The following is a 23,325-nucleotide window of genomic DNA, read 5'->3' as shown; positions in this document are numbered from 1 at the left end:
TGACTCCAGGCATAGTGCTCTGACCATTGTACCACCTGGCTGCCTCTTGGTGGAAAATAACTTTGCACCATAGAGGGAGCTTCAAATAGAGGAGATAAAAGGATAAGAGACTTTTAAGATAGTGTTTCAGCCAGTCATTTGGGATTGGAATGGATGGAAGACAGGGTAGGGTGAGGAGTGGAGATCAGACCATTTCAATGACCAGTTACTGGCATTGATCCCTTTCCTTTCCCCCCATATAGTTTTCCTTTTAAGGACTGAAGTAGGGGCAAAGAGGAGAGATCATGAAGAAAGCCTAATTAATTCTCACAATACAATGTGCATGAAATGAATCTACCTTTTTAAAAAAATAAGAGAGTAGCAGAATGTATTAGAAACCAGAACCAGACAAAATGTTATGTATAAGAAACACCTTTAACCCAAAGATTCACAAAGTATTAAAAGGGAAAGGATAACATTCTGTAATACCTTTTGCAACTATGCCCCTAAACTCACTCCACTCTGTGCCCTTTGAGCCCATGATAACTACTAGTCCTATAAACTAAAAGGATCAAAGAAAGTTGAAAAAGATCCATTTCAATACAAAATTACAGTTGCTGCTTTTTGCTGTTGCAAAGATCTGGATACAAAGATGGTGCCTATATATTGGGAAATGACTAAAGAAATGATGGTCTAAGAATATAATGTAAGATTATGGAGCCATAAGAACTGATGAAAAGCACAATGTCAGAGAAACCTGCAAAGAATTGTCCAAACTGATGTAGAGAGAAGTGAGCAGAACTAGGAGAAGTGTTTGTTCTGTAGCAACACTGATCAATGCAATGAAAAACCATAACTTCAGAGCAGTAATTCCCCAAATCCTTTGTTTTTAGAACTCCTTTCAGGAGTAAGTATAAAGTGGGTTATGAAGTCCCCTAGTCATTAAATCTGCTGCTTACTCATAATATTCTTTTAAATTTATGCATTTGGTACTTATTTAATGAAAATGACCAAAATAACTTTAGCCTGCAAAGCTCCAAATCAGTGTTTTCATTCCACAGTATAATTATAAAATATAAAATTTTGTTCTACTTTAAACATTAAACATGAGACTTTCTGGAACAATTTTTTTTTAATCCAACAAGAACTCATGTTTGCTATTATCTGTAAGACTTCAATGTAAATTTTCTTATTTTTATAGCTTTTTTAAAAATAGGAATAGCATTTTTAATCAAATAAGTTATAACTTGGAATATGTTGAACAAAATACCATATATGAAATTAATTTCAAAGTTAAATTTTTTTTCCCTGAACAAGGGTTTCAGGAACTACCTGACAAACCCCATCTACAATTTGGTTCTTCATCAAGTCAATTTAATGACAACGACAACAACAACAAAATAATCAGTATCTGATGGTGCCTGATGTCTGCTAGTTACTGGGCTAAATGCTTCATAGGTATCTTCTCATTTGACCTTCACAACAATGCTTAAAGGTAGCCACTGTTATCTCAATTTTACAATTGAGGAAACAAAGGCAAGCAGAAGTTGTGACTCACCCAGGGTCCCAGTGCTAGCAAGTGTCTGAGGTGGAGCTTGAACTCAAGTCTTCCTGACTGCTAAGTCCAGCTCTCTATCCAATGTTTTATGAGCTGCCTTATGACTGATAACCAGAATGCAGTAAAAATGCTCTCTTGTTGAGAGATGGGAATTAATATTTTGTTTTTTAGCCCAAACTAGCCAATAAAATGAATGGCTACTTGTTTTATAAAAGGTATATTTTTTCTATTGGCTAATGAGAAGTAGTGCATTTAGTGGCTAAAACAATTTCTAAGGAAAGATCTTTCAGACCTAACTTTCTTCTTTCTACCACTTTCTACCACTGGCTATACTCTCTCAGAAACACTGTGGAATTACTGACCTAGGTTGCCAACTAGTTCCTTTGAAAATTCGCTAGATAGAAGAATAGTAACATAAATGGAAAATAAGATCAAATCAGAAAGTAGCTTTACCACTGCAAGGAGTGGCAAAGTAAGGTCTGTTTTTGTAGAATGTGTGTGATGGTCCACGATGGTTTCAAGATGGTTTGTAACATGCTCTCCTAGTGATTATGTATTTCAAAGATCCTGCCTTCTGCACTGGAAGAATACAAACATTTAACATCTTGATGTGGTGATTCCAGCCCTAGTGAGATGAGATTACGAGGTAACCTTTGAATGAGGTGACTTCTCTGGTTCAGTTTACAGGAAGCAAACAAGGGTGTGACCATGAATTGGGAAAGGACATGCCCTTGTATGTCGAATCTTTCTGTTAGTTTGGAAACAGTTTGATGTCAGGTTGAGAAATGGAAAGGATTTATTGCACTTAGTCAGAAATAGACAGAGTCTGATGTCATCCTGCATGAACACCAACATCACCGTGTGCCCCATCATGAGTTTGAAATCAATGGAAATACATTTTAGAAAATACATGGGTAATGGGTCATGGCTGTCCTAAAGAAGTGATGGGCCAAAATGAAATGTATTGTACTTCAGAGGAATAGGAAAATATGCTTGACAATTGTGATCCCAGACGTGGAAACAGAAAAAAAGATTTTAAATGATTTACCAAGGAAATTATTATGTAAATTTTAGTATATGTGAAGCAAATAGCAAAATATCTATAGTTCTTAATAGAATATAAGAAAAGTTGGATATACTACTGAATATTATTAAATGACAGTTAAAAGAATAAACCTATTTCTCAATAGTATATGAAATTAATGAAGAATGACCATGTGATAGTAGATTAGATCTAATCAGTACAAAAAACCAGGAAGATTACCTGAGATTGACAAAATAAGAATTTTTTTTTAAAAAGGCAGTTGAAGAAAGTATTGAAAGTGCAATGGAGAAAGGCCATCTAGCATTGTAGAAGGAGGAGAACTAGTCAGAGGGCCTGATGTGGGTCAGGTCACTTAGCCGTTCTGAGCTCATGGCATGAGTGGTGAAGTACAGTGAGAATCCTTCCCTACCTGCATTATGGATCTGTTGTGAAGACCTAGTGTTAATTGTATGTGAAGCTCTTTGTAAATTAAATCATACCAGGGATGTGGGCTCATAGCATTTTCAAATGATTGAGCCTATCCATTTAGGTTTGAAAATTCTTCTTTTTAACTGGGGAAATAGAATAAAATTTAATTTCCTTTCTGCCACTGGAGGGAAGATGATGTATTTATAGTGTGTGTGTGTGTGTGTGTGTGTGTGTGTGTGCATGTGTGTGTTTCCTCAGATGCAGTGACCAGTTTAAAGTGAGTGGCTACTACCACCCTGTGCATTTCTTTGCAAGAAGCTGGCCAGCTAAGATTCATGAGTGATGGTCCCTGTGACTTCAACATGAGAGAAATCTGTGACTCTGAAATCAAGGTAGATAAAAATCCACAGAATCCTTGTGAATTTGATGAAGTTGGAAAGAGCTTCACAGAATATTCAGTCTTAAATCACTGTAAGACAATAACCCCAAGGAATAACTGTTTTCAGTACAAATGCTCTACTGAACAGGGAGAGCTTATTCAGTCCCATGAGAAGCCTCCTGAAATGCAAATGCATCAAGGTAATGAAGAGAAAATTCCCTTCAGCTTGAGTTCAGACCTCAATGGGCATCAGAAAAATTATGCTGGCAAAAAGCTTTATATATGTAATGAAGGAAGAAAGGCCTGGAATTCTAAAATCATTAGCCATCAGAAAATTTACCCTGGAAAGAATCCTTGTGAATGTAATGAAGTTGTAGCCACCTTAACCCATCACTCAGCTCTTCTTAATCATCCTGGATTTGATACTGGAATGAAAACATATGCATGTAATCAATGTGGGAAGACCTTTCTCTTAAAATCAGATCTAGTTAGACATCAGAAGATTCATACTGGAGAGAAGCCTTATAAATGTAATGAATGTGGGAAGGCCTTCAGCTATAGATCACGCCTTATTAGCCATCAGAGAATTCACACTGGAGAGAAACCTTATAAATGTAATGAATGTGGGAAGGCCTTCTGCTACAAATCAGCCCTTATTGGTCATCAGAGAATTCACACAGGAGAGAAACCTTATAAATGTAAACAATGTGGAAATGCTTTCCGATGGAGCATCAGTCTTGCTATACATGAGAGAATTCACACTGGAGAGAAACCTTATGAATGTAATCAATGTGGAAAGACTTTCCACCAGAGCTGCAATCTTGCTGTACATCAGAGAATTCATACTGGAAAGAAACCTTTTGAATGTAATCAATGTGGGAAGGCCTTCTGCTCCAGATCAAACTTTTTGCTCCATCAGAGAACTCACACTGGAGAGAAACCTTATGCATGTAATCAATGTGGAAAGTCTTTCCAACAGAAGTGCAGTCTTGCTGCACATAAGAGAATTCATACTGGAGAGAAACCTTACAAATGTAATCAATGTATAAAGGCCTTCTGCTCCAGATCAACCTTTTTGCAACACCAAAAAATTCACACTGGAGAGAAACCTTATGAATGTAAACAATGTGGGAAGGCTTTCCAACGTAACTCTGACCTTGCTGCACATCAGAGAATTCACACTGGAGAGAAACCTTATGGATGTAATCAATGTGGAAAGGCTTTCAGATACCTCTCCAGTTTTGCTGCACATCAGAGAACTCACACTGGAGAGAAACCTTATGAATGTAATCAATGTGGAAAGACTTTCCGACAGAACTCCAATTTTATTGCACATCAGAGAATCCACACAAAAGAGAAACCTTATGAAGATAATCGATGTGGGAAGGCTTTCCAATGGAACTCCAGTCTTGCTACACATCAGAGAACCAACATTGCAGAGAAAATTTATGAATGTAATCAATGTGGAAAGACTTTCCGGCAGAACTCCAATCTTATTGCACATCAGAGAATCCACACTGGAAAGAAACCTTATAAATGTAATGAATGTGGAAAGACTTTCCGAAAGAAGTCCCATCTTGCTGCCCATCAGACAATCCACACTGGAGAGAAACCTTATGAATGTAATCAATGTGGAAAGGCTTTTACAAGGAGGTCTGGTCTTGCTACACATCAGAGAACTCACACTGGTGAGAAACCTTATGAATGTAATCAATGTGGAAAGGATTTTAGATACAGCTCTAGTCTTGCTACACATCAGAGAATCCATACTGGAGAGAAACCTTTCGAATGTAATCAATGTGGAAAGGCTTTCACAAGGAAGTCCGGTCTTGATACACATCAGAGAATCCACACAAAAGAGAATCCTTATGAATGTAACCAATGTGGAAAGACTTTCTGACAGTACTCCAATCTTATTGCACATCAGAGAACCCACCTAAAAGAGAACCCTTATGAACATAATCAATTTTGAAAGGTTTTGTGATTTAATTACAATCTAACTGAACATCAGAGAATCCACACTGCTGAGAAACTTTCTGAATGTACTCTGTGTGGAAAGGCTGTAGTCTTGCTGAACATCTGAGAATCCACAGCACATGGAAACTTCATAAGTGTCATGAATGTGCTGGAGCCTTTAGTTACCACTCTAAGTTTATTGAACATGATAGAATACACACTGGAAAGAAATTTTGGAAACATAACTATTGTTGTAAAGCCTACAGGCAACAGTCATCCCTTATTTTCCATCAGAGGATTCATATTAGATAGAAATCTGAGCACTGTAATGAATGAGGAAAGGCATTGAAATGAAGTACAGAGCTTGTTTAACATCAGAAAAATCATTCTGAGGAGAAGCTCTGTGTAGATTCTATATCAGAAGGCCTTCAGGCTGAGATCATCTCTTACTTTACATCAGAGGATTCAATGTGTGAGAGAAGACATGAATGTTCTCAAAGGGGACGTGCTTTTCTCCGGAAGAGGGAGATCAGTAGACAACAATATTCATATTGGAATGAAGGCTTATAGAAGCAGTGTTTGTGGCAAGAGCTTCCTTCACCTAGACCTCATATTTGACTGTACAATGGAGAAATTATACTCGAGACAAAAGTCTTGGATCTAATTAACAAGGGAAAGTCTTTTGCTGAAGCACAGATTTCATTTGACCTCCCAGTGTGAGAGACCTCATTAGAAATCCCAGATAGAATATTGTGCATAAAGTCCTATAAATGTAATGAATTTTTCTCTGCAATCCTGCTATTTGTCATTACTTTTCATTATTTCATGGCATTCCTATATTGTACCTTCTTCTGCCATTCCCAATTAATTGGTACTCACTTTGTTTCCTATTGTTTGCTGGCACAAAAAGGTCCTCATATAAATATTTTGGTATCTGTTGGAGATATTTCTGTCATGCTTTCTTTAAGCATCTAGGTAGTCCGACTGCTGTGCTTGAAGCCACAAGACCTGTGTTCAAATGAGGTCTATGAAACTTACTAACTGTATTACCCTGAGCAAATCACTTAACCTATTCCTGCCTGAGTTTCCCCATCTGTAAAATGGGAACAATAAGAGTACCTATCTGCTAAGGTTGATGTGAACATCAAATAAGACAATATTTGTAAAATTAGAGCAAGACTTAAGTCACTATGGAAATGATAGCTTTATAAATGATTATTATTTCTTGGGTCCTAAGTGTCATAATGAGGTCAGTATGCTTAAACATCTTGACAGTTTAGAGACTTTTCTTTTAATTTAAATGGATATTCAGAACAGTGTAGAGGAAGACAATACTTGTAAAGCATAGAACTCTGGATTTGGAATCTGGAAGTTTTAGGTTCAAATTCTGACTTCAGTACTCCCTAGCTCTGTAACTCTGGACAAGGATCAACCTCTCTGTGCCTTACCTTACTCATCTCTAAAATGAGATTGGCTCCAGCTTCTATAGTCCCTTCCAACTCTAAATATTTGTTCTCCTCAAAAGTACATTCATGCTTCTTTCCACAGCCTCTTCTAATATTCTAGGAAGGAGGTCTAGCAAGACCAAATCTGAAACTACTAGAAAGCAGTAGTCATTCAAAGTATTTTGTCCTACTTAAAAATAAAGATCTTGAGAAATGGAATTGATCAGGTGTGTAATATACAAAAGAAAATGAGTATAGTAACTACATATTCAATCAATCCAAAGATCTCCACTATGGAGCCAGGACTTATTAACCCCCACAAAGTGCTGGAAACACTGGAAAGTAGACCGGCAGAAAACATATAGACTAACATCTCACCCTGTTGACCAAGATTAGCTCTTAATGAATTCATGACTTAGATGTGAAAGATCACCTCAGATAAATTAAAGGAACCAAAAGAAGAGACATTTCTGAATAGTGAAATAATTCATCACCAAACAACAGCTGTCCCTTGGATCACAAAATCACAGCATCACAGAAAAGAAAATGGCCAGTTTTTGTCACACAAAAAAACCCCAGTGCACCTGAAATTTAAAGGAAATTCCACCTAGATAAGATGGTCTGAGTGGGGTGAATTTTTGGGCAAGGCCAGAAATGTCTTTGAGAAACTGAACTTTGAATGAGAAAGCAAAAAGAGCATCTTTGGATCCTGTATATAAAATTGGTTACTAATATGAAAAGAAAATAATTATTTTTCACAAAAGGCTGGTTGAATTAACCTGATTGAGCCCCCAGATCATGAGGATCTCTGAGCCATTACCTTGTTTTACACATTTCAAAATCTGATGATATCAACTGTATTCAAGGACAGGGTCCCATTTTGAATCAAGACTAGAGTCTGTTGAGACTGAATTGAATCAAGGATGTAACTGCCAAATCTATTACTCCAGGTGGAATTTTATAATTTTCCATAATCACTGGCCAGACAAATTCTCACAAAAACCTGTATATTATAAACAAATTTGTAAGCCCTACACTCCAAACCCTACTTTGGCTGTTAGAGATCTTAATTACTTAATAAAGCACTTGAACACTTTAGGATTGGCAACCTTCTTTCAGCATCTCGTTTCCCAGGGCTGATAAGATTTTATGAACTTGTCCAAAGAGAAGGTCCCTCAAATCTGGCCTCAGTCACTTACTAGCTGTGCGACCCTGGGCAAGTCACTTAACCTCACTGCCTAGCCCTCCCCACTAAAAAAAAAAAAAGAAAAGGTCCTAGTTAATCCCTAAGCAACCTTCCAGACAAGGAGAATTTACAGGGTCTTTTGCACTTTTGCCAAATAGTAAGTTATTATTATTTTTAAGCAAAATATGTCCAATTAAAATATTTAACAATTTTTGTACATTGTAACTGCATTCTCTAACAGCTTAATTCATCATTTGACAGCACTCAAAAGACAACTTAATTTCCTAAGAATACAATTGAATCACTCTTTAGGAATCATTTTTCAAATTAACAACATTTCTTATACAACGGTTTTCCAAAAATCAGAATAAAAGAAAAATCAGAAGCATAATCATAACATAAGCAATATTACAGATTTAAAACAAATCTTGTTTTGGCAAAACCAATTTGAAATAAAAACTTATTGCCAATCAAATGACATTGATTTGGTTGAAGGTATTTACATATTATCTTGCATAGAAAATCACTTGATCCATCTATCAAATTGCCTCCCTAGACTGATCACATTACAATCTCGATCAATCAGATTTAGAGACTAATCTAGAGTAATTTTGACCTAATTGCTTTTACTTCTTATTCTTATAATTTCTAAACAGATTGCCTTAATGAAAATGTTAAGTATATTTGGCATTAAAGTATGATCTGCCTCAAGAAGATCAAACATCACAGTTATCCTAAGAGAAGAACACATAAGATGTTAAGTGAGACCACAAACTCAGTCTCATCCAGTTTGGATTTACAGTTAAAAAAGCTATCATACAGAACCTCAGTTTTCCCAAGGGCCATTTACTGCCAGGACCTCAAATTACAGGAACCACTAATTCCTTTTTAGTCTACTGCCAAAGTTTTATCATGGCAGTCATTCTGCTGAGAAGGATGGTTTAATTCCTGGAGTAGATGAAGGGGAGAGAGAGAGATAATGAAGGGATAAGGGAATCAGAGTTCTCAGGGGTGGCCAGCCCGATGGGTAGTGGCCCAGGTGGAATCTGAGCCCTGGATTAGAGGCTGGTGTACTAGAAGTCCAGGGCAGAAGAGAGGTCATTCTCATGGCCATGACATCGCAGCTGATAGAGGCCAGGGATAGGGCAGAGAGAAATGCAGGGGCCTGGGGTTCTGGCCTGAGTTTGATTAGATAGAGATGATCCTACAGTCTCAGAGCTCAGGCAGAGAAGGCCTCTTAGCAGTGGGAGGACCTCCCAGAGAGGGCTGAGTCCAATGGGGCCCCTTACACCTCTTCTCCTTTCCATGTGACCCCTCTTACTAGGTAGCTGTGCCATGGACTCATTCTTTTGGCCTCCCCTTGGCTGAAAGAGATTACTATCTCCTAGAAATCCAGTGCTGGGCTTGCAGAGCCAGATAGGTCTGAACCAGAAGGTCATAGGCATTAGATGACTTTCTTCTGCTTTAAATGATCCAGCCTTCTAAAAGTAAGAGAAGATACTGTTTTCTTTGGACTGGTATAAATGGCTGTGCTAAAGGTCTTTGAAACAGTTTAAATATCTTTTCCCTTTTAGCAGAAATGTACCTTTTCAGGGGGTAGGGCCAATTTGGCAGGAACTCAACTGAATTCTCCCAAATTCACCTTCAAACAACTAAAAAGTAATATCTCAAAACAAATTCTAGAGTGGTAGAACCAACAAAAATATGGGGTGAAACAATTTTCCAGCCCAAGACAACTTAGAAGATCAGCAGGAAAGGTCTGTCTCACTTGGGTAAAAGGAGAATACAATCCAGTACAGGCAGTGTCCAGGAAAGCCAGCAACCAGGCACACTACAGCAAGACAGTGGGAAACCCTGAGCTCTAGCACAAATCAGCAACTGAGTCCCCATGGCCCTGACACAGCAGACCAATAACACAGCAAGCCACCTGTGAGGCTTCAAGTCCCCAGTGCAGCAGGCAAGTGGCCAACCCCCTGCCAGAAGAGCTTGAGACAGTGCTCCCTCAACCCTAGGAGCAGGGTTCAACTTTAAAAATTGCAAAATAGGCTAGAAAAAAAAATGAACAAAAAGAGAACCTAACCATAGAAAGTTACTACAGTGACAGGGAAGATCAAAACACAAACTGAGAAGAGGGCAACAATGTCAAAATGTCTACATGTGAAACCTCATGGAAAAATGTGAATTGGTGTTAGGGCCAAAAAGAACTCCTGGTATTTTAAAAATCAAATAAGAGAGGTATAACAAACATTAGGGGGAAAATGAGTGATACAAGAGAATCATGAAAAAAGAGTCAACAGTGTAGTAAGGGTAGCACAAAAAAAATGGAAAAAAGATGTACAAAAATTCACTGAAGAAAACAACTCCTTAAAAAGCAGAATTTGCCAAATGGATATAGAGGTACAAAAGCTAACAGAAGATAATAATTCCTTAAAAACTAGAAGTGAACAAATGGAAGCCAATGACTCCATAAGTCATCAAGAATCAATCAAAACCAAAAGATCAAAAAAAAAATAGAAGATGTGAAATATTTCATTGGAAAAAAAAACTGACCTGGAAAAGAGATCCAGGAGAGATAACTAAAGAATTATTGGGCCACCTGAAAGCCATGATAAAAAAAAAAAGAACCTGGACAATATCTTTCAAGAAATTATCAAGGAAAACTGCCTTGATATTCTAGAACCAGAGGGTAAAATAGAAATAGAAAGAATCCACTGATCACCTCCTGAAAGAGATCCCCAAAGGAAAACTCCCAGAAATATTATAGCCAAATTCTATAACTCCGAGGTCAAGAATAAAATATTGTGAGCAGCCAGAAAGAAACAATTCAAATATTGTGGAGCCACAGTCAAATTACACAGGATTTAGCAGCTTCACATTAAAGGATTGAATGATTTGAAATATGATACTTTGGAAGGCAAAGGAGCTAGGATTACAACCAAGTATCACCTACTCAGCAAAAGTGAGAGTAATTGTTTAGGGGAAAAATAGAAATTCAATGAAGTAGAGGACTTTCAAGCATTCCTGATGAAAAACTAGAGCTGAACAGAAAATTTGATTACATTCAACAAAATGCTATGGAAACATAGACTAAAAATTGAATTAAATAATCTAATCCTAAAGAATTAATTGGTTAAAGATCAAATCACAGAAACAACCAATAATGTCATTGAAGAGAATCACAACAATAAGACAACATATCAAAATTTATGGGACACAGTCAAAGCAATACTTAGTGAGTAATTTTTAATTCTAAACTCTTATATCAATAAAAGGGAGACAGAGCAGATCAATAAATTGGGCGTGCAACTTTAAAAAAAAACCTAGAAAGAACAAATGAATAATCCCCAATTAAACACCAAATTGAAAATACTAAAAATCAAAGGAGAAATTAATAAAATTGAAAACAAGAAAACCATTGAACTAATAAGTAAAACTAGAAGCTGGTTTTATATATACAAAAAAACCCCACAACAATAAAATAGATAAACATTGGTTGATTTGATTTAAAAAATAAAAAAAAGATAACCAAATTACCAGTATAAAAAATGAAGTGTATGCATTCACCACTAGTGAAGAGAAAATTAAAGAATTAGAAGCTATTTTGCCCAATTATATGCCAACAAATCTAACAATCTAAGCAAAATGGCTGAATGTTTACAAAAATATAATTTGCCCACATTAACAGAAGATAAAATAGAATACTTAAATAACCCTATATTAGGGGAAAAGTTGAGCAGGCCATTAATGAACTCCCTAAGAAAAAATCCTCAGGACCTGATGGATTTACAACTAAGTGCTATCAAACATTTAAAGAATAAGTAAGAAGATGGTGGAATAAAAAGGTAGTCACTGTCACCCCCCCATCAACCCCTGAAAACCCAGAAAATATCACCCCAGAAAAACCCTAGAACAGCTGAACCAGAAGAAAGAAGGGGAGCAGCAAAGCAGTAGCCCAGCCTCACTTTAGCATACCAGGAGGAGATCCTAGTGACTTTGCATTCTACAGCAAAGGAGCCTCCCAGTGCCTCAGCAGATCTAAGGGAGGCAGCACTGCCAGGGGCCCCAGGCAGATAAACACCCTGCAGTACCCATCTAAAAGGAGCTGAAGAAAGCTAAAGGAAAGGAAAAGCAGGCAACCTAGAATTGCCTGAAAGTTACAGCCTTGCTGATTCCAGTCCAACACCAGATAAGCTGCCAGAACCTACAGCCTGCAATTGCCAACATAAGAGGCCCAGCACACAAAGCCAGTGACCAAGACCTAGGCTCCCAACACAAGAAGCTTGGGTCAGTGCTCTGTTCCCCAGCAGGAGAGCTCAATAAAAGAAACACCATGAGTAAAAAGAAATACCATAGATTCATATTATGAGAAGAGTGAAGATCAAGACAGAAATTCTGAAGAGGACAACATTGTCAACAAACCCACATCTGCAACACAAAAGGGAATATGAACTGGTCTGAAGCCCAAAAAGCCTTCTTAGAAGAGCTCAAGAAGGATTTTAAAGTCAAATGAGAGAGGTAGAAGAGTCCCTAAAAAATACAATTGGCCAATTGGAAAAAAAGTACACTGAAGAAAACAAGTCCCTAAAAAACACAATTGGCTAATTGAAGAAGGAAGTACAAAAGCTAACAGAAGAAAACAATCTGTTAAAAACTAGAATTGGACAAATGGAAACTAATGTCTATGAGAGAGCAAGAATCAGTCAAACAGAAACAAAAAAATGAAAAAATAGATGAAAATGTAAAATACCTCATGGTAAAACAACGACCTGGAAAATCGATCAGGAGAGACAATTTAAAAATTATTGGACTACCTGAAAATCATGATGAAAAAAAGAGCCTGGACAGTATCTTTCAGGAAATCATAAAGGAAAACTGCCCTGAAGTCCTAGAACCAGAAGGTAAAATAACCATAGAAAGAATCCACGTCACCACCTGAAAGAGATCCCAAATTGAAACGCCAAAATATAATAGCAAAATTCCAAAATTACCAGATGAAAGAGAAGGTGCTGCAAGCAGCCAGAAAGAAACAATTTAAATATCATGGAACCACAGTCAGGATTACACAGGACCTTGCAGCTTCTACATTAAAAGACCACAGGGTGGAACATGATATTCCATAAGGCAAAGGAGCTTGGATGCAGCCAAGGATCAACTACCCAGCAAAAATGAGATTTTCAAGGGAGGAGATGGATATTCAACAAAATAGGGACTTCCAAACTTTCCTGATAAAAAGACCAGAGCTCAACAAAAAATTTGATCTTCAAGTACAGACTCAAGAAGGATAAAAAGGTAAATGGGACAGAAAGATACAATATGTTGTTAATAAGGGACTGTTTACATCCCTACAAGGGAAGATGACACTTGCAACTCTTGAAAACTGTATTGTTATTACACCATGTTAAAGGAGTATACATAAAGAGGGTGGATATTAGTTGACTTTGATGTAATGATAAAAAAAAATCTAATCAAGTGGGTTAAATGGATCCAAATAAGTGGATTATCTGATCTTAGAAAATGTACTGAGAAAGGAGGAGGCAGACAAGGGTAAATTACATTACAGGAAAAGACACAAAATCCTATTACAGCAGAGGGAAAGAAGGGAGGGGGTGAGCATTGTTTGAACCTTACTCTCATCAGATTTGGCTCAAGAAGGGCATAACATAATCAGTTAGGTATAGAAATCTAACTTGCCCTATAGGCAGTAGGAGGGAAAAGGGGAAAGAAAAGGGAGGGGGAAAAAAGGGAAGGGAAGAAGAGCAGTAAGGTAAAGGGGAAGAAAAGGGAAAGGGATAATAAAAGGGAGGAGGGACTGAAGGAGGCGTGGTCAAAAGCAAAACACTAGGGGGGAAAGGAGAAAGGAGAAAGAAAAGCATAAAAGGGGGAAAAGGATGGAGAAAAAGACACAGATAGTAATCATAACTGTGAATGTGAATGGGATGAACTCTCCCATAAAAGAAAGATTGCAGAATGGATTAAAAACCATAATCCTACAATATGTTGTTTACAGGAAACACATTTGAAAAAGAGTGACACATACAGGGTAAAGGTAAAAGGCTGGAGCAGAATATATTATGCTTCAGCTGAAGTAAAAAAAGCAGGGGTAGCAATCCTGATCTCAGACAAAGCAAAAGCAAAAATAGATCTAATCAAAAGAGATAAGGAAGGAAACTACATCCTGCTAAAAGGCACCATAGACAATGAAGTAATATCATTACTAAACATATATGCACCAAATGGTATAGCATCCAAATTCTTAGAGGAGAAGTTCAGGGAGTTACAGGAAGAAATAGACAGCAAAACTATACTAGTGGGGGACCTGAACCTCCCCCTCTCTGCACTAGATAAATCTAACCACAAAAAAACAAGAAAGAAGTTAAGGAGGTGAATAGAACATTAGAAAAGTTAGGTATGATAGACCTCTGGAGAAAACTGAATGGGGATAGAAAGGAATATACTTTTTTCTTTGCAGTACATGGCACATACACAAAAATTGACCATGTACTAGGGCATAAAAACCTCACAATCCAATGCAGAAAGGCAGAAATATTAAATGCATCCTTTTCAGATCATGATGCAATAAAAATTATATGTAATAAAGGGCCATGGAAAGATAGACTAAAAAATAATTGGAAACTAAATAATCTAATCCTAAAAAATGATTGGGTCAAACAACAAATCATAGAAACAATCAATAATTTCATTCAAGAGAATGACAATAATGAGACAACATACCAAAACTTATGGGATGCAGCGAAAGCAGTTCTTAGGGGAAGTTTTATATCTCTAAATGCTTACATAAATAAAATAGAAAAAGAGGAGATAATGAATTGGGCATACAACTAAAAAAACTAGAAAAAGAACAAATTAAAAATCCTCAACTAAACACAAATTAGAAATATTGAAAACCAAAGGAAAAATTAATAAAATTGAAATTAAGAAAACTATTGAACTAATAAATAAAACTAAGAGCTGGTTTTATGAAAAAAACAATAAAATAGATAAACCTTTGGTTAATTTAATTAAAAAAAGAAAGAAGAAAACCAAATTACTAGTATCAAGAATGAAAAGGGTGAAGCTACCACCAAGGAAGAGGAAATTAAAACAATAATTAGGAATTATTTTGCCCAACTATATGCCAACAAATTTGACAATCTTAGTGAAATGGATACATATTTACAAAAATATAAATTGCCCAGATTAACAGAAGAGGAAGTAAAATACTTAAATAACCCCATCTCAGAAAAAGAAATTGAACAAGCCATTGATGAACTCCCTAGGAAAAAATCTCCAGGGCCAGATGGATTTACATGTGAATTCTATCAAACATTTAAAGAACAATTAATTCCAATACTATATAGACTATTTGGGAAAATAGGTGAAGAAGGAGTCTTACCAAATTCTTTTTATGATACAAATATGGTGTTGATACCTAAACCAGGAAGAGTCAAAACAGAGAAAGAAAATTATAGACCAATTTCTCTAATGAATATAGATGCAAAAATTTTAAACAAAACATTAGCAAACAGATTACAGCAACTTATCACAAGAATAATACACTATGACCAGGTAGGATTTATACCAGGAATGCAGGGTTGGTTCAATATTAGGAAAACTATCAGCATAATTGAGCATATCAACACCAAAACCAACAGAAACCACATGATCATCTCAATAGATGCAGAAAAAGCTTTTGACAAAATACAACACCCATTCCTATTAAAAACACTAGAAAGCATAGGTATAAATGGAGTCTTCCTTAAAATAATAAATAGCATCTATCTAAAACCTTCAGCAAGCATAATATGTAATGGGGACAGACTAGAAAAATTTCCAGTAAGATCGGGGGTGAAACAAGGATATCCATTATCACCACTGTTATTCAATATTGTACTGGAAATGTTAGCTTTAGCAATAAGAGAAGAAAAAGAAATTGAAGGCATTAGAATAGGCAAAGAAGGAACAGTTATCACTCTTTGCACATGATATGATAGTATACTTAGAGAATCCTAGAGAATCAACTAAAAAACTAGTTTAAATAATTCACTACTTCCGCAAAGTGGCAGAATATAAAACATACCCATATAAATCATCAATATTTCTATATACTACCAACAAAGCCAAGGAGCAAGAGATAGAAAGAGAAATTCCATTTAAAATGACTGTAGACAATATAAATACTTGGGAGTCTATCTGCCAAGACAAACCTAGGAATTAGTTATCCCTACCATATATGACTTTCCCCAGCAAGGTTTCCATATATTGTGGGTAGGCAAAAGAAATCAAATGAGAATTTTTGGGGAGTTTTGCAGAAGCCACAGAAGGGAAGGCCAGCAGATGACACAGGAAAAGTTTAGAAACTCAGAAATGCATAAAATATATGTATAGTATTATATAATATCAACATATTTTATATTTTAATACCATAAATATACATAATTTATTTTTTTGAAGTTAAAATAAGTAAAAAGTTAAATTTAGCGAAAAGAATGTGAAAGCCTGCAGATGATACACAAAGGCTAGTAATTTTTACTTAACATTGACTTGCATATAGCCTATGACCAAATACTCAACCCTACTTTTACAGTGAGGTATTGTAAATACAATGTAAAAGAAAAAGAAAACATTCAGACTTCACTGGTACAAAGGGAAGGCCACAAAATTTTACTCAGTTTTTTCAGATCACTGGGTGGGGGTGGGGCCTGTGTCCCTAACCCCTGCCATGTGGAAGGGATTACTGTAGCTACTCTGTGTCAGGCACTGTTCTATGGATACAAAGTGTCCACCTGAGAAATAAAACAAACTCATTTAAGGTGGGAGATGTAAGCAACTGTGTTCAGACAACCTCTATACATTGTAGATGGGAGGCCCCAGAAAGGCAAGGCTGGAGCAGTTTCAGGGACCAGGAAAACCTTGTTTTCAGAAGGTGAGATTTTAGCTGAGACATGAAGGAAGCCAGGAGGCCCAAGTGAGGGGAGAGGGTATTCCAAGCATGAGAGACAGCCATTGGGAAGGCACAGGGTCAGGGATGGAGAGTGTGGTGACGCATCAGTCAGGAGGCCAGTGTCCCTGGGTCAGAGAGAGTGGGTACAGGGAATTAATGTGTAAGAAAACTGAAAAGGGGGTTGGGGCTGGTCTTATGGTATCTGTGAAGGAAGAAAGGGAAGACAGGAGAGAGAGACACATACAGAGACAGAGACAGAGACAGAGAGAAAGAAAGAAGATGCTTCCATCATTTAAAGATGGTGCACTGGACAGATCAAGAACTACAAAGGCCTGAGTCCAAATTTGGCCTCCAACACTTACTAGCTGTGTGACCCAAGCAAGTCACTTATCCCTATTTGACTCGTTTCCTCAACTATAAAATGAGCTGGAGAAGGAAATGGCGAAGCACTCTAGTACCTTTGCCAAGAAAACTCCAAATGGAGTCAGGAAGGGTCAGTCAGGATCAAAAGACTGAACAACAAAGAAAGTGGTATCTTTATTGGTCAGTTATTATTAACCTCCTGGTCCTTGCTGGATTTAGTAGGATAAAACGAAGGAGGTGAGTTCCTGGAACTCTTCCAAGCCCTCGGAGTTTTCCTTTGTAATATGGGGCTGGGGGAGGTTCTGAAGGAGACATTCAGGGCCCCTGCGAGAGGCATCGGGTTATGAGGCCAAGAATTACCGTGAGACAAAATGGAGTCAGGTTGGTTTTCCCCATTGTCTGCTATGGACACTCTTCACAACCTGGGGGTTGGGGGTAGGAGGTGTTTATTATCTTTATATGACAATTGAGGAAACCGAAGCAAATATAGGTTAAGTGACTTGCCCAGGGTCACCCAGGTCCTAAGTGTCTCAGACCTTCCCGGTTCCAGTCCCCGACTCCATCCCCTGAGTCACCAGACCCCCTCTAACTAGGGAGAGGTTCCCCCTCCTTGGGGGGGAGTCTCCCTGCTCCCCCAAAAGGGTGGTTGGAGTGTTTTCCAAAGGGCCCAGAATGAAAGAACTGATCCTGTGCCTTCAATCCGTCAGCTGTTAGCCTTTGCCTCAGTCTCCTTCTCTGTAAGAATGGGATGGTAACAGCCCCACTTCTCAGGGTCCTTTGGGGATCACTGGAGCAGTAAGCACACATTAGGTGCCTACTGTGTGCAGAAGGACGGGCCCCGCCCTCCAGACCCTACAGTCTAAAGGGGGACTGCCCAGACCCGGAAGCAGAAAAGAGGGTGGGGGGAGAACGCCCCCAACCTCAGGCAGGGCGGAGAATGACATCACACACACCCCACCCCCACCAGTGTTCTGATAGTACTGACAGGGGTCCGGGCTAGGCAGCCATTGATGTTCCAGAATGCCTGCGATGTGACGTCACGTCCCGTCTCCGCCCCTCCTCCAGCGGCAGTTGCCGAACCCCAGGGCATGCTGGGAATCTCGTGGTGCGCAGGCGCAGCTTTATCAAGGAACCAGAAGGTTGGCTGCGCTCCTTGTTCTTGAGTCGCGCTGGGTGAGTGGGGGAAGTGAGGGCGGGAAGGAGGAAGTCAGTGCGCAGGCGCACCCGGCTCCTAGCGTTGTGGGGATGCCCCACCTCTCTCCTTACGTACCACCTCCCCCCCCACACGCACACTCTAGGACCCAGTTCGGTTAGTGTGGCTGCGTCCCCAGAAGTTTGTGCGTGTGCAAGAGAGGGAGGGTCTGGGACCAGTGCGAGTGTGCAGGGGATGTGACAGAGGGGAGGGGCTGGTGTGTCCTTGTAACCGCGTGTCTGAATTGTGTGTTTGCACGTGTGTGTGTGTGTGTGCGTGCGCGCTATAATGAGGGAGGGACCGGTGAACGTGTGCAGCTAATTGTGTGATTGCACGTGCCTCGGTGGGGAAAGGGCTGCTGGGGTCCCGGCGTGGCCGGGGGAGCCCCTAGTTTTGCGTGTTCTTTTCCCCTCCCCAGGCTGCCCCATGCGCTTGGGAGGAGGGGCAGGGCCGGCCTTTGGGGGGGACACCACTCCTTGGGGACCGCCTCCCCAGCCAAAAAAACCATACCAACCCCCCCCCCCGGAGCCCAAGCTTCCTTTACTGTAAGGGGAGGAGGGGAGAAGCCCCACGCGTGGGGGTGTTGTCGTGGGTGCCTCAGGGCCCTGAAGGCCTGCTGGAGGCAGGGAGAGCTTGGGCCCTGGGCCTCAGGCTTGTCCAGTGTGGCCCATGGGGATCAAAAGCCGGGGGAGGAGCTCCCCAGAACCCCCACTGCAGGCTGGGTGCGGGAGGGAGCGCTCAGGATGACATCATGAGGGCCCCCCCCTCCTCGTGACCCTGGGGGAGAGGCTTTGTCCTTGCAGAGAAATACTGGGACGTTTTCCATTGCTGCCACTTTCCAAATGAACCAGCACAATGTGGGGACTGACTTTGACGTCAGTCAGTGAGCATTTATTAAGTGCTTACTGTGTGCCACTGGCTGTGCTAAGCACTGGTGCTGCATATGCCAGCAGCAAGAAGTATAGTATCTCCTCACTTTGGCTTTTCAGTTGTTTTTCAGCCGTGTCCAACTCTCTGTGACCCCATCTGGGGCATTCTTGGCAAAAATACTGGAGTGGTTTGCCATATCCTCTGCAGCTCATTTTACACATAAGGAAGTTGAGGCAAACTGGGTGAACTGACTTGCCCAGGGTCACATCACTAGTGAGGTCTGAAGCCAGGCTTGAACTCAGGAAGATGAGTTTTCCTCACTCCAGGCCTGGCACTTTATCCACTGTCATCTAGTGACCCCCTGTCTCCTCAAGGAACATACCTTCTAAAGTGTGGGAGGGAAGGGGAGAAGAGTGAGAACACCTGGAAGGACAGGTGAAAAGGGGAAGACAAGGAAGAGCCCTTGTAAGGGCCTGGTGGCCTGTCTGGGGAATGAGGGACAGCTGGGCTGGGCCCTTCCCCAGAGTGGATGCTCAGGTCAGAAGCCACCAGTGGGAGAAGCAGCTGCCATTAGCATAGTCAGGAGGCAGCCTGGGATGCGTGTGAACACACACCTTGTCACTAGCTCTGATCTTGGGCACAAAAGAAACGTCATCACATTTCCCCAACACCAGCTTGTCGCCCTTTTCCAGATTCTCCTGCCACCACCATTACCCAGTAGCCTTTCCTCCTGGGAGTTTCATTTAGGCCCTGTTTTTCCCCCAGTCCCATTTGAGGTAGCGGTCATCTGCTAACCTCGGTGGTATTCTCCTTTCTTTCTCGGTTACTTCAGTGCCAGGCCCAGGGTCTGTCTCTGCACCTCAGTGTACATAGAGATGTTCCCTCTAGCATGCTACCTTGCTGGGTCCATGTTCCCCTCCCTTCCCATGACCTTCTCCGCTTCACCAAAGCTGCTCAGACACAAGTTCATGCCCTTGATCTTGCTACCACCCACAAGTGTTCCACTTCAGTCCTGGTGGACTCCTACATTTCTTTATCTGATTAGAGTCTTTTGTTGTTCTTAGGGTCAGATGAGGTCATTTTTGTGAAGCACTTGTGCCCAGCACATAGTAGGTATTTAATATGTGTTTCTTTCCTACACACGGAATATGTATAAGGTAAATTTCAGTAACTCAGAGAAGGTGGACCAAGATAGGCTTCTGGCAGAAGATGGGATTTTGATTGAGACATGAAGGATACTGGTGAAACCCTGAGGCAGAGACGAGGGGGAACGGGGGGGGGGGGGGAGGGGGGAGAGGAGCTAGTGAAGATGGAGAGCCACCTGTGAGGAAGAGCAGGGAGGCCAGAGTCACTGAATGCTGAAGGCACAGAGGGGAATGGGGGTGAGGGATACAGGAGGGGGAACTCACAGAGGGCACCGGACATGGAAGTCAAGCCCTGGGGTGGAGTTTGGAAGCCTGGGAGAAGTCGAGGACAGAAGAGGGGTCATTCCAGTGACATTGGCATTGCAGATGAGGGAGGGCAGTGTCCTGAAATCCTGGGACTGGGGGCCGCTGGAGGAAATGTCTGTTTTGGGGGCCTCAGAGGCAGGGCAGAGTGGGGCTCTTGGACAGGGGTGGGGAACCTGCAACCTCAAAGCCACACATGGCCTTCCAGGTCCTTGACCGAGTCCAAGTTTTACAGAACAAATCCTTTTATTAAGGGGATTTGTTCTGTGAAATTTGGATTCAGTCAGAGGGCCACACGTGAGGACCTGTTTCCTATCCCTAGTCTGGGAAGACACAGGCAGAGCAGGCAGGCTCAAAACAGAGGGCCTTGGAGCTGATATCTCTGCCTTTTTCATTGGAGTAGAGATTGCTCTGCCTTCCACGAGGGCTGAGATCTCTCTGCCTTCTGGAAGCCAGCTCTGTAGGTGTAGATCCCAGGTAGGTCTAAGTGAGCATCCCTCACTGCCACCTGCTTGTGCTGGGCTGCCCTTTCCACTGGGCCTCATCTTCCCCATCTGACCTCTTGGTGAGTGTCCTTCAAGAATGCCAGGGGCAGGGGCGGCTAGGTGGTGCAGTGGTAGAGCACTGGCCCTGAAGTCAGGAGGGCCTGAGGTCAAATCTGGCCTCAGACCAAACACTTGACACTTACTAGCTGTGTAACCTTGGGCAAATCACTTAACCCCCAATTGCCTTAAAAAAAAAAAAGAATGCCAGGAGCAGGCCTCCTTAGCCCTGCTACTTGTCCCGGCTTCACATCACAACCCAAAGGTCCTGGGGAGCTATTCCCGCCTTTACCATTAGTTTGCCATTAAGTGACTTTCATATCTCACCCATAGTGTCAGATGAAGGGAGAGCTCTGATTTAGGAGTTATGGAGGCTCCGATTGGTCTTGTCCCATCTGGGATCCCAATCCCCTTCTGTATAAGGATGGGGAGGGTAGTGGGACAGAAAGGAAGGAATAAGTGGGCATGGTAAGTAGTCTTCCTTTTCAGACCTTCTTTTACTACCCCAACCTTGCCTGCTGCAACCTCCCCTGTTGGTTGGAGGCTGTGCCCTGAGCACAGGGCCATGGCTTTTCTAACTCCTCTGAGACTTCACTCTCCTAATCCCTGTAGGTCAGCCTCCTGCCTAGGAAGAGAAGGGAAAGACGTCTGCCCCTCAGGCATCCTTGTTCCTTCCCAGCTCAGCCTGCGAGGCCTGGCCCAAGCAGGGAGCCCAGAACCAGAGGGAATGGCCCCCGGGACCCCAGAGACCCCCAGCCCAGGTGAGTGTGGTCCATCCACAGACCCGACCAACATCAGCCCATGTGGCCATTTCCATAGACACAGAAAATTGTCATTGAGGCTGGCATTTCTCTTACCCATGGATCATTTCTTTACGAAAATTGATATAAAACTGAATTCAGTAGTAACCACACTGCCTTGCTCTCTTCTTCTCTGTTTTGAAGTGTACCAGTGGCACTTTTTTATCTTGAGAACTAATCGCTCACCCCACCCCCTATTGCTGCCCTTTCTGTTTTTTAGGTTCCCCCTCATTAGGAGTGACAGACAAGGGTGACCACTTCACTCGCTAGTCCCTATCCTAGGCCTCCTGGCTTTGCTCTCTTCTTGCCTGCCTAGCCCCCTCCCCATACACACAAGTTCTCCCCCCTCCTCTGTTTTTTGTGGCCAGGCTCTCCCCTGTAGCCACTGTAGGTCAAGAAACACCCCTTCCTTTCTGAGTCTTGTCTGCACAGGCCTGGAGCAGAGGCCTGAAGGCTCCCCCAGCTCTTGTCCTTGCCTGTTGCCTGCAGAGCAGAGATTGTCCTCCTGGTTCTGCTCACTGACTCTGCCTCAGCTCACACACCTTCCCAGGTCCCTCTGAGTCCCTCTTATTTACCAATTCTTAGATCAAGTCAGTAAGCATTAGAGAGTGGCTCCTCTGTGCCCCCCACTGTTCTGGGTCTCGAGAATCGGCCGGTGCTGCAAGTCAAGGCTTGAGGGGTTTGTTGGTTTTCCAGACACAAGAAGGTGGTGACCATGAGGAACACACACCTTAGACATGTGTTGTGCTTACAGTTGTTTCTTCTCAGAAAGCTGGGTGTTCAGCCTTTACTGTCACACCACAGCTTGGCTCCCTCCTACTTTAGAGGAACCCGCCTTATGTGTGTGTGCTCTAGGCATCCCAGCAGACCCCCTTCCTCCCTGGTGTGAGGGCATCAGGAAAGCCGCTAATCCCTGGTCTGGACAAGAGGGAATGGGCGGCAGTGCATGGAGGAAGGGGAAAAAGGGGTACCGATAGCCCACAAGTAGAGACAAAATGGGAAAGGGGCAGATGGCAGGGATGTGAGAGAGAATGGCCGCATCCAGATCTAGGCCCCGAGCCCAAGGTCAACTTTGGAGAATAATTAAGAATGAAAAATGAGGAGAAAATCTGGTAAAATGGCCCAGTTTGTCATCCAGTGTTTCTGATGGGTCTGCTTTGTGCCAGGCGTTGGACTAGCTACAGATGATGGAATAATCCCAGCTTACATTCTA

The 23,325-nt window shown here is 41.3% G+C and overlaps 1 protein-coding gene across 1 annotated transcript in view; it reads left to right on the top strand.

Moving 5' to 3' along the window:
- Positions 1 to 23,325, top strand: part of LOC110197804 (uncharacterized) — a 52,425-nt gene that overhangs the window by 13,547 nt on the left and 15,553 nt on the right. The window contains 5 exon segments of the mRNA XM_078146281.1: positions 3,249 to 5,429; positions 5,432 to 5,634; positions 18,261 to 18,433; positions 21,925 to 22,054; positions 22,056 to 22,073. Of these exon segments, the coding sequence (XP_078002407.1) occupies positions 3,249 to 5,429; positions 5,432 to 5,634; positions 18,261 to 18,433; positions 21,925 to 22,054; positions 22,056 to 22,073 (2,705 nt within the window).

The sequence above is a fragment of the Phascolarctos cinereus genome, unplaced genomic scaffold (genome assembly GCF_003287225.1).
Source record: "Phascolarctos cinereus isolate Bilbo 61053 unplaced genomic scaffold, phaCin_HiC Scaffold_726;HRSCAF=1367, whole genome shotgun sequence".
Taxonomy (NCBI): domain Eukaryota; kingdom Metazoa; phylum Chordata; class Mammalia; order Diprotodontia; family Phascolarctidae; genus Phascolarctos; species Phascolarctos cinereus.
The sequence above is the reverse complement of the archived record's forward strand: the minus strand, read 5'-3'. Positions and strand labels throughout refer to the sequence as shown.